This window comes from Eleutherodactylus coqui, chromosome 12 (assembly GCF_035609145.1).
Source record: "Eleutherodactylus coqui strain aEleCoq1 chromosome 12, aEleCoq1.hap1, whole genome shotgun sequence".
Classification (NCBI taxonomy): Eukaryota; Metazoa; Chordata; class Amphibia; order Anura; family Eleutherodactylidae; genus Eleutherodactylus; species Eleutherodactylus coqui.
Window position 1 is genome coordinate 74571140 of NC_089848.1, and position 14033 is coordinate 74585172.

Consider the following 14033-nt stretch of genomic DNA (forward strand, 5'->3'; position numbering starts at 1 on the left):
AATGAAAGTGACTCGAGTACCGCGTGTTGCTTGACTCGAGAAGTGAGCATCTCAATACTCGAACGAGCATCAAGCTCGGACGAGTGTGCTCACTCATCTCTAATCACTACTACTTGGCTCCCTTACAAAACTCTCACTGATATTCTTAATGTACAACAAACCATACATAAGCTCTGGGGATAATGAATGCAATCTAATAGGTAGTACTGCGGCCTTACTCAGCACCTATACAGCAGCAAATATAAAATATCCTCCCATACCTAGCAGGGCCTACAAGTAGTAGGATACAGAATGTGTAAAGCCATTCACCTAGTTCTGATAGATCTATAGGGAAGCATTTAGGAAGTCCCTGAAGCTCACGGAAGCAATTAATAGAATAATCCTATATTTAGATTTTGTTTATTATTATGTCATAGCATTTACTGTTCTTCTAGATAATAGCTCTTTGTTGAAATTTAGGGAAATTATAAGTTATGAGTCACGTATTAGACCACAAGCAGCGTCCTAAGAATATCACATTTATCCAGAAATACAAAATGAAGAAGTAGATGCACAATAAAAGAGGGGAGCGAGCGGAGAGAGGACATTCCCTCTAAGAGAGGCCAAGATGAGGAGCTGGAAGCTGTCTCTGCTGTTCTTCTCTGCGGTCACATTACATGGCTGTCTCTCTGGTGCTGCAGAGCCTCAGGTCCAGGATGAACGCTCTATACGAGAGATCATCAGCCTCTACAACCAGATGGAAGGGGTCACATACTTATATAAATATCTGGACCAGATTTTCATTACTTCACTAGAGGTAAAGCATGTAGCATGGGATCTTACCCAGAATGCATTTAATGTAAAGCATATTATGTATATTAGATAACTAACTACACATAAAGCTCTATTTATGCTCCATTCACATCCAAAGGAAATCTGCTAATTGCTGCTGGGAAGACAAGAGAAAGTCTAGCTCTGGATATATGTCGCCTGAGGTCTTACAATATACCAACCTTTGGTAACAGAAAACTAGAAGAAGCAGAAGTGCAGCTTTGAGTGTGATTGGAGTATAAGATGCAAAAACAATCAGTAGAGATGAGGTTTTACAAACTTAGTTGACAGTCGTTCTACGTATTCGCTCATATTTTTCCCTATAAATGCTGCTTATGAAATCTAGAAGGGATAATAATGAAGTCTTGTTGAGTAATGGAATACTTTGTAATTGGAAGCTCTTGAGGCTTCGGTGTTCTCTTCACCAACTAAAGTGTATGACTAACAAAACATTTCAATGTGGAGCCGATAACTTATATGTTTATTACTCTTCTAATGACAGGAGAATGAAAAGGACAGAGGCTACATCATTAAGGAGACAGAGTGCCTGAAATCTGAGAATCCTGATTTATCTCAATGTGATTTCAAGCCAGACGGAGTAAGTACCGACACACTGCAGCAAATAAAATGCAAAAGAAATGCTGTTGGGCTGCCTGCACACAAACAGATTTTTGCTGCGCAATCCGCGGCAGGTGTCTACACTGTGCATCCGCAGCAAATACTGTCCATAGCATGCTATGGGAAATCAACTACTATATTACCGCCTTCTATGTACAAGAATATAACTACTATAATACTGCCCGCTATGTACAAGAATATAACTACTATATTACCGCCTTCTATGTACAAGACTATAACTACTATAATACTACCCCTTATATACAAGAATATAGCTACTATAATACTGCCCCCTATGTACAAGAATATAACTACTATAATACTGTCCCCTTTATACAAGAATATAACTACTATAATACCGTCTCCTGTGTACAAGAATATAACTACTATAATACTGCCCCTATGTACAAGAATATAACTACTATAATACTGCCTACTATGTACAGGAATATAACTACTATAATATTGCCCCCTATGTACAAGAATATAACTACTATAATACTGCCTACTATGTACAGGAATATAACTACTATAATATTGCCCCCTATGTACAAGAATATAACTACTATAATACTGCCCCCTATGTACAAGAATATAACTACTATAATACTGCCCGCTATGTACAAGAATATAACTAGTATAATACTGCCCCTATGTACAAGAATATAACTGCTATAATACTGCTCCTATGTAAAAGAATATAACTACTATAATACTGCCCCCTATGTACAAGAATATAACTATTACAATATTGTCCCCTATGCACAAGAATATAACTACTATAATACTTCCTCCTATGTACAAGAATATAACTACTATAATACTGCCCCCTATGTACAAGAATATAACTACTATAATACTGCCCCCTATGTACAAGAATATAACTACTATAATACTGCCTCCAATGTACCAGAATATAACTACTATAATACTGCCCCTATGTACAAGAATATAACTACTATAATACTGCCCCTATGTACAAGAATATAACTACTATAATACTGCCCCTATGTACAAGAATATAACTACTATAATACTGCCTACTATGTACAGGAATATAACTACTATAATACTGCCCCTATGTACAAGAATATAACTACTATAATACTGCCTCCAATGTACCAGAATATAACTACTATAATACTGCCCCTATGTACAAGAATATAACTACTATAATACTGCCCCTATGTACAAGAATATAACTACTATAATACTGCCCCTATGTACAAGAATATAACTACTATAATACTGCCTACTATGTACAGGAATATAACTACTATAATACTGCCCCTATGTACAAGAATATAACTACTATAATACTGCCTCCAATGTACCAGAATATAACTACTATAATACTGCCCCTATGTACAAGAATATAACTACTATAATACTGCCCCTATGTACAAGAATATAACTACTATAATACTGCCCCTATGTACAAGAATATAACTACTATAATACTGCCTACTATGTACAGGAATATAACTACTATAATACTGCCCCTATGTACAAGAATATAACTACTATAATACTGCCTCCTATTTACAAGAATATAACTACTATAAAACTGCCCCTTATGTACAAGAATATAACTACTATAATACTGCCCCTATGTACAAGAATATAACTACTATAATACTGCCTCCTATTTACAAGAATGTAACTACTATAATACTGCCTACTATGTACAGGAATATAACTACTATAATACTGCCCCTATGTACAAGAATATAACTACTATAATACTGCCCCCTATGTACAAGAATATAACTACTATAATACTGCCTCCAATGTACCAGAATATAACTACTATAATACTGCCCCTATGTACAAGAATATAACTACTATAATACTGCCCCTATGTACAAGAATATAACTACTATAATACTGCCCCTATGTACAAGAATATAACTACTATAATACTGCCTACTATGTACAGGAATATAACTACTATAATACTGCCTACTATGTACAGGAATATAACTACTATAATACTGCCCCTATGTACAAGAATATAACTACTATAATACTGCCTCCTATTTACAAGAATATAACTACTATAATACTGCCCCTATGTACAAGAATATAACTACTATAATACTGCCCCCTATGTACAAGAATATAACTACTATAATACTGCCCCCTATGTACAAGAATATAACTACTATAATACTGCCCCCTATGTACAAGAATATAACTACTATAATACTACCTCCTATGTACAAGAATATAACTACTATAATACTGCCCCCTATGTACAAGAATATAACTACTATAATACTGCCCGCTATGTACAAGAATATAACTAGTATAATACTGCCCCTATGTACAAGAATATAACTACTATAATACTGCCCCTATGTACAATAATATAACTACTATAATACTGCCTCCTATGTACAAGTATATAACTACTATAATACTGCCTGCTATGTACAAGAATATAACTACTATAATACTACCTCCTATGTACAAGAATATAACTACTATAATACTGCCCCCTATGTACAAGAATATAACTACTATAATACTACCTCCTATGTACAGGAATATAACTACTATAATACTGCCCGCTATGTACAAGAATATAACTAGTATAATACTGCTCCATATGTACAAGATTATAACTACTATAATACTGCCCCTATGTACAAGAATATAACTACTATAATACTTCCTCCTATGTACAAGAATATAACTAGTATAATACTGCCCCTATGTACAAGAATATAACTACTATAATACTGCCCCTATGTACAATAATATAACTACTATAATACTGCCTCCTATGTACAAGAATATAACTACTATAATACTGCCCACTATGTACAAGAATATAACTACTATAATACTGCCCCCTATGTACAAGAATATAACTACTATAATACTGCCCCCTATGTACAAGAACATAACTACTATAATACTGCCCCCTATGTACAAGTATATAACTAGTATAATACTGCCTGCTATGTACAAGAATATAACTACTATAATACTGCCCCCTATATACAAGAATATAACTACTATAATACTGCCCCCTATGTACAAGAACATAACTACTATAATACTGCCCCCTATGTACAAGTATATAACTAGTATAATACTGCCTGCTATGTACAAGAATATAACTACTATAATACTGCCCCCTATGTACAAGAATATAACTACTATAATACTGCCCCCTATGTACAAGTATATAACTAGTATAATACTGCCTGCTATGTACAAGAATATAACTACTATAATACTGCCCCCTATATACAAGAATATAACTACTATAATACTGCCCCCTATGTACAAGAATATAACTACTATAATACTGCCTCTATGTACAAGAATATAACTACTATAATACTGCCCCTATGTACAAGAATATAACTACTATAATACTGCCTCCTATATACAAGAATATAACTACTATAATACTGCCTCCTATATACAAGAATATAACTACTATAATGATCTTTTTATTTAAAAACTTGCAACAAAATTATTACAATATATTTACAATAAAAACAACGAAAACAGAACAACAGAACAAAATAAACTTCAGAACAAACGCACAGAAGTTGGTACCCGGATCCTCCTCCAGTTTATACTTTGTACATTGTTTTCTAAGTCTTTCTTATATACGGTTTTCAGACTTTCAATGATGTTCTTCATGACATTATTACAGGAGTTGACTTCCTTATTGATGATCAGGCAGCATCTTGCACACCACAGATGGTACACAGTCACCACATTTATCACATATAGAGTACTTTTGTTATATTCACTAAGATAAGGCAGGAAGTCTCCATACACTACTTGACAATATGGCTGCCTTCTCAGTTGGGGTAACTGCAGGGCCAGGGACACCGCCTCCCATACCTGTATACTAAATGGACAGTCTAAAAGAAGACGCTCCATGTCTCCAGTCCCTCCTGGCTGCATGCACATCAGCATTACTCTTCAGGGAGGTCTCCTGTAAGCAGAAGACATCAGATCTCTCCTCTGACAGCCGCTGGTAGATCGCCTGCCTCCTGCTCTCCTCTGACAGCCGCTGGTAGATCGCCTGCCTCCTGCTCTCCTCTGACAGCCGCTGGTAGATCGCCTGCCTCCTGCTCTCCTCTGACAGCCGCTGGTAGATCGCCTGCCTCCTGCTCTCCTCTGACAGCCGCTGGTAGATCGCCTGCCTCCTGCTCTCCTCTGACAGCCGCTGGTAGATCGCCTGCCTCCTGCTCTCCTCTGACAGCCGCTGGTAGATCGCCTGCCTCCTGCTCTCCTCTGACAGCCGCTGGTAGATCGCCTGCCTCCTGTTCTTAGTCTTGACACTGTTCACATTTATAGAGCAGACTCTCAAGCTCATCTAAGTCACTGGTCTTTCTTGCTTTTCCTCCTCCGTCCTCTGCTGTCACCTGCAGAGCCCTATCTTTTGGTGGACACTGATCGTTGAGGTTCCTCTTCCTGAAGGTCATCATCAGAGTTATGTAAAGAGATGCATTCTTTTTCCGACTTCTCTGATTCTTCTCCCAGCACTCCATACTGTCCGGAGGTTATGGCCAGCAGCGGCTGATCCAGGGTTTTCTTTGCTGCGGTGACTTTTCTAGCAGGATCTGCAGTTTTATTCTTTCTTTTAACCGCCTGGAACCCCTCTTGATCCACAGAGGGGCGTCTGGGCCTTGCGGCTCGGTCAGAGGGTTCTGTAGCCTTACATGACTTCTGTTCAGGTGATTTATCAACAGGTTTACTGGATATTTTCTTCTTTTCATGGGGTTTCTCTTCAAATGCTGGTGCTTGTAGTACAACAGGGGATATTTCACTTCTTACAGCAAGGATTTTTCTTTTTTCATCAGATGCCTTCTCGGTGGCTGGTACTTGTACTGTAGTGGGAGGACCATCCATCTCTCCCTTTGCTGGTACTTGTAGTGCAGCGGGTGAGTTATCAGTCTCTAAAGCAGGGTCACTGGTACTTTGCACTATATTAGTATTAGGACTGTTGGATTCTGGGGCTGTATCTGCTCTTGCGGCGACATCCTCTTTACCTTCCTCCATAGGCTCTATGCAGATATCATCACCTCCTTTATTATGCTCTGTATGTGGACACTCCCGGAATGTATGACCTGCTCCTAAACACAGGTTACAGATGACGGGTCCTCTACAATCGCTTTTTGAAGGTCCAAACTGTCCACATAATGAACACTTGACTCGAGAGCAGTTAAAAGCGAGGTGTCTGCCCCCACACCTATGACATAGACGAGGCTGACCAGGGTAATAGCATATTCCTCTCTCTGAGCCTAGATAGGAGGAGTGCGGTAGATATCTGGTCACACCATTGGCTCGCTCTAATTGGATCTTTACAGTGTATCCACCATTCCAGATTCCCTCCTCATCATAGATTGTTTCTGGATAGTTCATGATCATACATTGCCTACTCATCCAGTGCTCCAGATCTGCCAGTGCCACCACCTCAGACTGGAACAATATGGTGGCCCTCACCACCTGAGGCTTGGACAGCTGGATCACCTGGAGATACTCCCAGATTGACTGTCCCCTTGTGTCATTTTATATACTCCAGAATGCATCCAAGTCATATTGCAGCTTAAAGCTGATGTCGTAGATCCTGCTAGAGGGGATATGGATCAGAGCGTACACCTCAGAGGCTTTAAACTTCATAAAGTCTTTTAGGAGACTCTTCCCAATGTACAGTCTGGAGAGAATGTTCTCCTCTGGCCCCGTGAACTTAATCCTGACAGTGCTACTCCTCTGTGACAGCGTTTCTCCTCTGTGGTGGAGGGGTAGCTGATTTTGTGACATTGGAGAATAGTCTGTTGAATTGTGCACGGTCAGCAGAGGGATGAGTGCCTGACCTTTCCTCATCAGCAGGCTTACTGACTCCTGATTGATCTGCAGACACACCTGCGGTGGTTTCACACTGTCCTGCAGACACACCTGCGGTGGTATGAGATTGCTGTATACACTCCTCTGCAGATGGCTGAGAACCTTCACAAATCTCCACCATATCTGCTCCAGACGATGTAGTTGTCCCTTCACTCATTACACTGCACGGTGTTTCATTTACAATGTCAGTACCTGAAGCATACACCAGATTACTACTTGCATTCATTTCATCAGCACTGCAAACAGAGTCCTTTGCAATTAACCCCTCATTGGCTGTCACATTTTGCTCCTCAATATTAGCAGCATTTTCAGAGTCTGATAGCTCAGCTCCCATACTCAGTGACCCTGAAAGAAGTGACCCTCCAGGTGCTGCACCCACACATCTCAGAGGGGTTCCCTGCTCCACCATACTATACACAACATTATAATCAGTACCTTTATTCTCAATGACTTCTTTAATCTTCATGTTTTGCACTCTGGCCTCCCTCTTTTTCTCCGTTGCCCAGTTTTCTACTTTAGGTATTGCATTTGCTTCTTTGTCTAGTCGCTCCTTTAATATAGCGAGCTCACGTGTGCAATTATCCAGGCATTCACACTTCATCAGCTTTGTCTTTGGATCCGTCTCTATCTTAATCTCTTCTCTTAACTTCAAAATTTGTCTTTCCAGTTTAAATAAACTTTTCTTAGTCACTTTCATACTCAATCCAAATGCTTTACATGATTCAGTAGTCTCACCAGCCAACATTTCCTGGTTACCACTTTCTTGATCTCCATGCTGCAAGCCACACTCCAGGCTCTCGGCTCTCCCAGGATCGTCAGCCCAGCTGCACTCACTTCCTCCAGGGTCAGAGGCCATGCCTCCTCCCTACTGGGAGCTCACAAGCACACGTCTATCCTCTCCTATGGACAAGAATATAACTACTATAATACTGCCCCCTATGTACAAGAATATAACTACGATAATACTGTCGCCATGTACAAGAATATAGCTACTACAATACTACCCCTTATATACAAGAATATAACTACTATAATACTGCCCCCTATGTACAAGAATATAACTACTATAATACTGCCCCCTATGTACAAGAATATAACTACTATAATACTGTCCCCTATGTACAAGAATATAACTACTATAATACTACCTCCTATATACAAGAATATAACTACTATAATACTGTCCCCTATGTACAAGAATATAACTACTATAATACTGCCTCCCATGTACAAGAATATAACTACTATAATACTGCACCCTATGTACAAGAATATAACTACTATACTACTGCTCTCTATGTACAAGAATATAACTACTATAATACTGCCTCCTATGTACAAGAATATAACTACTATAATACTGCCTCCTATATACAAGAATATAGCTACTATAATACTGCCCCCATGTACAAGAATATAACTACTATAATACTGCCCCCTATGTATAAGAATATAACTACTACAATACTACCCCTTATATACAAGAATATAGCTACTATAATACTGCCCCCTATGTACAACAATATAACTACTATAATACTGCCCCCTATGTACAAGAATATAACTACTATAATACTGCCCACTATGTACAGGAATATAACTACTATAATACTGCCCCCTATGTACAAGAATATAACTACGATAATACTGTCGCCATGTACAAGAATATAGCTACTACAATACTACCCCTTATATACAAGAATATAACTACTATAATACTGCCCCCTATGTACAAGAATATAACTACTATAATACTGCCCCCTATGTACAAGAATATAACTACTATAATACTGCCTCCTATGTACAAGAATATAACTACTATAATACTGCCTCCTATATACAAGAATATAGCTACTATAATACTGCCCCCATGTACAAGAATATAACTACTATAATACTGCCCCCTATGTATAAGAATATAACTACTACAATACTACCCCTTATATACAAGAATATAGCTACTATAATACTGCCCCCTATGTACAACAATATAACTACTATAATACTGCCCCCTATGTACAAGAATATAACTACTATAATACTGCCCCCTATGTACAAGAATATAACTACTATAATACTGCCCACTATGTACAGGAATATAACTACTATAATACTGCCCCCTATGTACAAGAATATAACTACTATAATACTGCCCCCTATGTACAACAATATAACTACTATAATACTGCCCCCTATGTACAACAATATAACTACTATAATACTGCCTCCTATGTACAAGAATATAAGTACTATAATACTGCCCCCTATGTACAAGAATATAACTAGTGTAAAGACATTTTGATGAGTATGAAATACTCGTGCCACAATCAGATTACAATGTATTCATGTATTAGTAATATCTGTAAAAATTTCTTTTAATTTTTCAGTTTCAGTATTTAATTCCCTAATGCGTTCCTTATTGCAGCAGTGATTTCTTTATCTGGATTTTGCAGAATGTGAAGATTTGTAATCTGGATGCTGAGGTCCCTGAGGACATAAAGTGCATCAGTCTGCCCGAGGTAACACGACCATGAAGATGCTCTCTAGCTGTAAGGCCCAAGGCTCCGGATCTCGTAGCAAATATTGCCCATAGACATGCTATGCAAAATGCTTTTCCATGGCCATGAGCGGAAATCAACTGCGATTTTCCGCTTGTGGGGATAAAATCGCAGCAAGTCCTATTCTGGCGTGAGCCTCGCACGGACGGCTTCTATTGCAGTCAATGGAAGCTGTCCGTCCGGGGTGATTCTTCGCGGATCTGCGTCATCGCTGGCATGTCATTCTTTGCACTGCTCATGTGCCGCAGTGCTCCATCCGTCCCATCCGCAGCACAGAGAATAAGACAACTGACAGGTACGCGGGAGTCACCGCTGGAGCACAGGGCCTGATTCCTCTGCAAGATCTCACAGTCAGAATGTGACCCAGCTGTGGGCATTTGCGGCCTTATATAGTTCAGTCCTATCTAAAGAGATTCTCCTCCATAACTCACCATTCCAAAACTCCTTTCTGTGGAGGAATCTGAACACTCAGTAGACGACAGAACACTAAGATTGTCTTTTCTTGTTGCTGCCCCTCTTCCTCTTTTCTTCCTATTGCTCACCTCCAGTCCCTTTTTACTTTTCCAGGACTTTTTTTATTTTTTCACATATGTGAAAGTAAAAAGTTATGTCTCTTTGCATATGGTGATGAAAAATGATGTTGTTCTTCTAAAGTAATCAAACATAGAAACAACCTCTATAAATCTGTTGTAATCATGCTGGCCTGCAGAATAAAAGTAGGAAATCACTTACACCGTGCAGTGGATGCCATAAAAACTTAACCTGCGACCATGATGGAACTGATGATTTTTTTCCATCCTCCCTCCAAATATTTATTATGTCCTGAACTCCACACAGTTTACATAATACTTTATAAGTTAATGTATCAGTAAAACCCTAAACAAAACTTCTAGAAGATTACCCCGATGGGTACAGTATTCAAAATGACAGCTGAATGACAGCTGAGAGCTGCCCCTGATTGGTCCCTGCGCTGAGCCAATCAGAGGCAGCACTCACTCACCCATTCATGAATTCATGAATGGGTGAGTGAGAGCTGCCTCTGATTGGTGAGGCTGTGACCAATCAGAGGAAGCTCATTCAGCAGGCGGGGATTTTAAATCCCCACCTGCTGAATACTACAGAAAGCAGTTCAGGAGAACTGCTGGCCAGACGTGGCTGAACTCCGGCTGCAGCCGGGAGGTGAGTATACTTTTTTTTTTTTACACATTTTAGGATGATTTTCAGGTAAGGGCTTATATTTTTAAGCCCTTCCCTAAAATTCATCCCGCGCTCGCCGGCAGCCCATTGCTTTTAATTGAGCCGGCTGTATTGCCGACTCCATTGAATTCAATGGGCTAACATCGTTCTGCCGGGACCAGGTGAGTATATTTTTTTTTTTACTTTTTACACATTTCTGGATGAATTTCAGGGAAGGGCTTATATTTTTAAGCCCTTCCTGAAAATTCATCCCACGCTCGCCGGCAGCCCATTGCTTTCAGTGGAGCCGGCTATATTGCCGGCTCCATTGAATTCAATGGTCAGTGCTCGTTTAATCGAGGCGAGTACCGCGTGGTGCTCATCTCGAGTAACGAGCATCTCGAGCACCCTAATACTCGAATGAGCATCAAGCTCGGACGAGTATGCTCGCTCATCTCTAGTAGCAAACTATGTGGTGCTCTTTCTCCTATCAGCCCCTCATGAAAATGTAATAAATGTTGCTAAATCTAGATACTATTTGAAAAATTGTAATTTCCATTTTAATGGCCCAATGTTAACAACATTCACCAAACACCTGTGTGATCAAAACACTCACCGTACCCTCTGATGAATTCTTGGAGAATGCAGTTTCCAAAGTTGAGTCATTTTTAGGAGTTCCACTGTACTGGTACCTCAGGGGGCTCTGTAAACATGTCATGATGTCCAAACATAATTCCATCAGGATCTGCATTCCTTCCTTTCTGAGCACTGCCACGTGCCCAAACTGCTATCTATGTTCACACATGGGGCATTTCAGTACTCAGGAGGAAATGGGCAGCGAATTCTTTGGTGCTTTGCCTCCTCTTTCTCCTCGTAAAAATTAAACATATGAAGCTAAACCTACGTTTTACTGGAATAATTGTAATATTAACAAATTCCATGAAACACCAGTGGAGTAAAAATGGTCAAAATAGCCATAAATGAATTCATTGAGGGGGTTTGGTCTTTGGAGGATTCTTATGTTTTTGGCACCACATGACCTCCACAAACCTGAAATTGGGCCTGGAGAAAGTCCTAATAAAATGGAGGGTCCAAAATCGAGAAGGTGTTTCTTCATTTCTGAGTCTTGTGTTTAAGCTATGGTGCTTAGTAGGGCCACATGTGGGATATTTCTAAAGACTGCAGATCCGGGGTGATTAATATTGAGTTTTGTTTCTATTTACAAGAAATTATTTAAAATTTGAAATCTGCCATAACAATGAACACATGGTTACATTTCCTCTCTACTTTACTTTAATTCCTGTGAAATATATGTAAAGAGTTAACAAACTTTCTAAATGCAGTTTTCAATACTTTGAGGGATTCCATTTTTAAAATGAGGTAATTTATAGGGGAGCTCTAATATATAGGCCCCTCAAAGCGACTTCTAAACTGAAGTGGACCCTAACAAATAGATTTTGAAAAAGGTAAATTTGGAAAATTACTTCTATACTTATAAGTCCTGTAACATCTTGAAAAAATAAAAGGATATGTTACGTTCGTGTGGGCAAGTGAGCACCGGGCCCACACAAACGTTACCAAAGGATGGATAGGGAACACCAGGTGAAAATACCACAGATTAGCACCTCTCCCTATCTTCTACTAGAGTCAGTGACACAGACCTACCTGAGCGGGGACATCGCCCCAATAAAGGGTTGCCCAACGGTTTTCAGATCTTGGCCCTAACTGCCCCTAGGAACCCAGGCTAGGACAAAAATATTCCACTATCGACAGGAACAACTGGCTAGGATAAGCAGGCACTCACAGCCATATTCACACCATACAGCAGCCAATCACAAACACTAGTAGCAGAGGGAAATGCTATAAATGCCAAGTATTTATTGACGTTTTGATCAAAATATAGAAGCTAGTGGGCCACGTCATGGCTCCTGGCCATACCACTAGTCCCTACACTAACCAGGAGTCCAGCGACACAACAAAACAAACACAAAACACAAACCTTTTTTGCAGAAACCAAACACAGAACCTGCTCACACCACACACAGAGATAGAATGAGAACAGAGAATGCTGACCACACCCACACCTGGCAAGACAGCTTACATGTTTACTAACCTAGGGTGATTGGCTGACACACACATGCCCAGCCAGCACAATCCGCAACACCTGAGCAGGAAAACTGCAGATCATGCGTAGTACCACAAATCCCAGGAGACAGACGTGACAGGATACTTACAAAAGGATGCCAACATAAAGTAGACATGTGGTCAATGTTATTTATTGAGTATTTTGTGTAGTATGAACATTTCTCTTGCAAGCAGAAAATAACAAATTTTGAAAATTGTTAATTTTTCAATTTTTTTTTTCTTTTACAATTAACTCAAAAAATATCAAACAAAATTCACCACTATCAAAGTACAATGTGTCACAAAAAACAGTCTGAGAATCATTTGGATAAGTAAGAGCATTCCAAACGTATCACATAAAGTAACACATCAGATTAAAAAAATATGGTTGGGCAATGGAGGTCAAAACTGGCTGTGGTGTCAAGAGGTTAAGATTGACTATTATATATGGGTAATTGACAACGTGAACTGAATCAGTCTTATTCTGTGCCCTCCAGGGTGTTCGTGTGAGGAGGTCTACTAAAAGACCAGGCAGGAAGAGACCCCGCCCACCCCGGCTAACCGGACGTTATAGTCCTCTCGGCAGACGAGTCAAACAACTGGGGGATACCTGGCCTCATCCTTGTGTGAAGATCTCCAGTCATCTGTAGAACGTGATCTGGGATTGCGGCTTATGGCAAATATTTTATTTGTATGTGATCCGGCTTTGCTTGTTATTAGGAGACATGAGATGATACAATGTAGCAGCCATTATTCACTACTTCCCTTTCATCTCTCCCACGGTCACATTGGACACTGGATGTGGAGCTTTCAGGAGTCTCTGCAGCGGTTGTCTGTGGGATCTCTGATGTTCTGTCTGTGGAACCT

The 14033-nt window shown here is 39.6% G+C and overlaps 1 protein-coding gene across 1 annotated transcript; it reads left to right on the plus strand.

The window, feature by feature from the left end:
* The first annotated feature begins 607 nt into the window (after positions 1–607).
* Positions 608–14033, plus strand: LOC136586721 (cathelicidin-related antimicrobial peptide Bf-CRAMP-like). Its single transcript, XM_066584904.1, has 4 exons — positions 608–796; positions 1313–1408; positions 9762–9827; positions 13664–14033. The coding sequence occupies exons 1-4, from the start codon at positions 608–610 to the stop codon at positions 13814–13816; spliced, it is 504 nt and encodes a 167-aa protein (XP_066441001.1). The 3' UTR covers positions 13817–14033.

What these genes read in the sequence shown, in the direction of transcription:
- LOC136586721 (XM_066584904.1), top strand. Translation starts at nt 608, where the DNA reads ATGAGGAGCTGGAAGCTGTCTCTGCTGTTCTTCTCTGCGGTCACATTA. An exon ending in TTTTCATTACTTCACTAGAG is followed by an intron (nt 797 to 1,312) that starts GTAAAGCATGTA and finishes TTCTAATGACAG; the next exon opens with GAGAATGAAAAGGACAGAGG. An exon ending in GTGATTTCAAGCCAGACGGA is followed by an intron (nt 1,409 to 9,761) that starts GTAAGTACCGAC and finishes TGGATTTTGCAG; the next exon opens with AATGTGAAGATTTGTAATCT.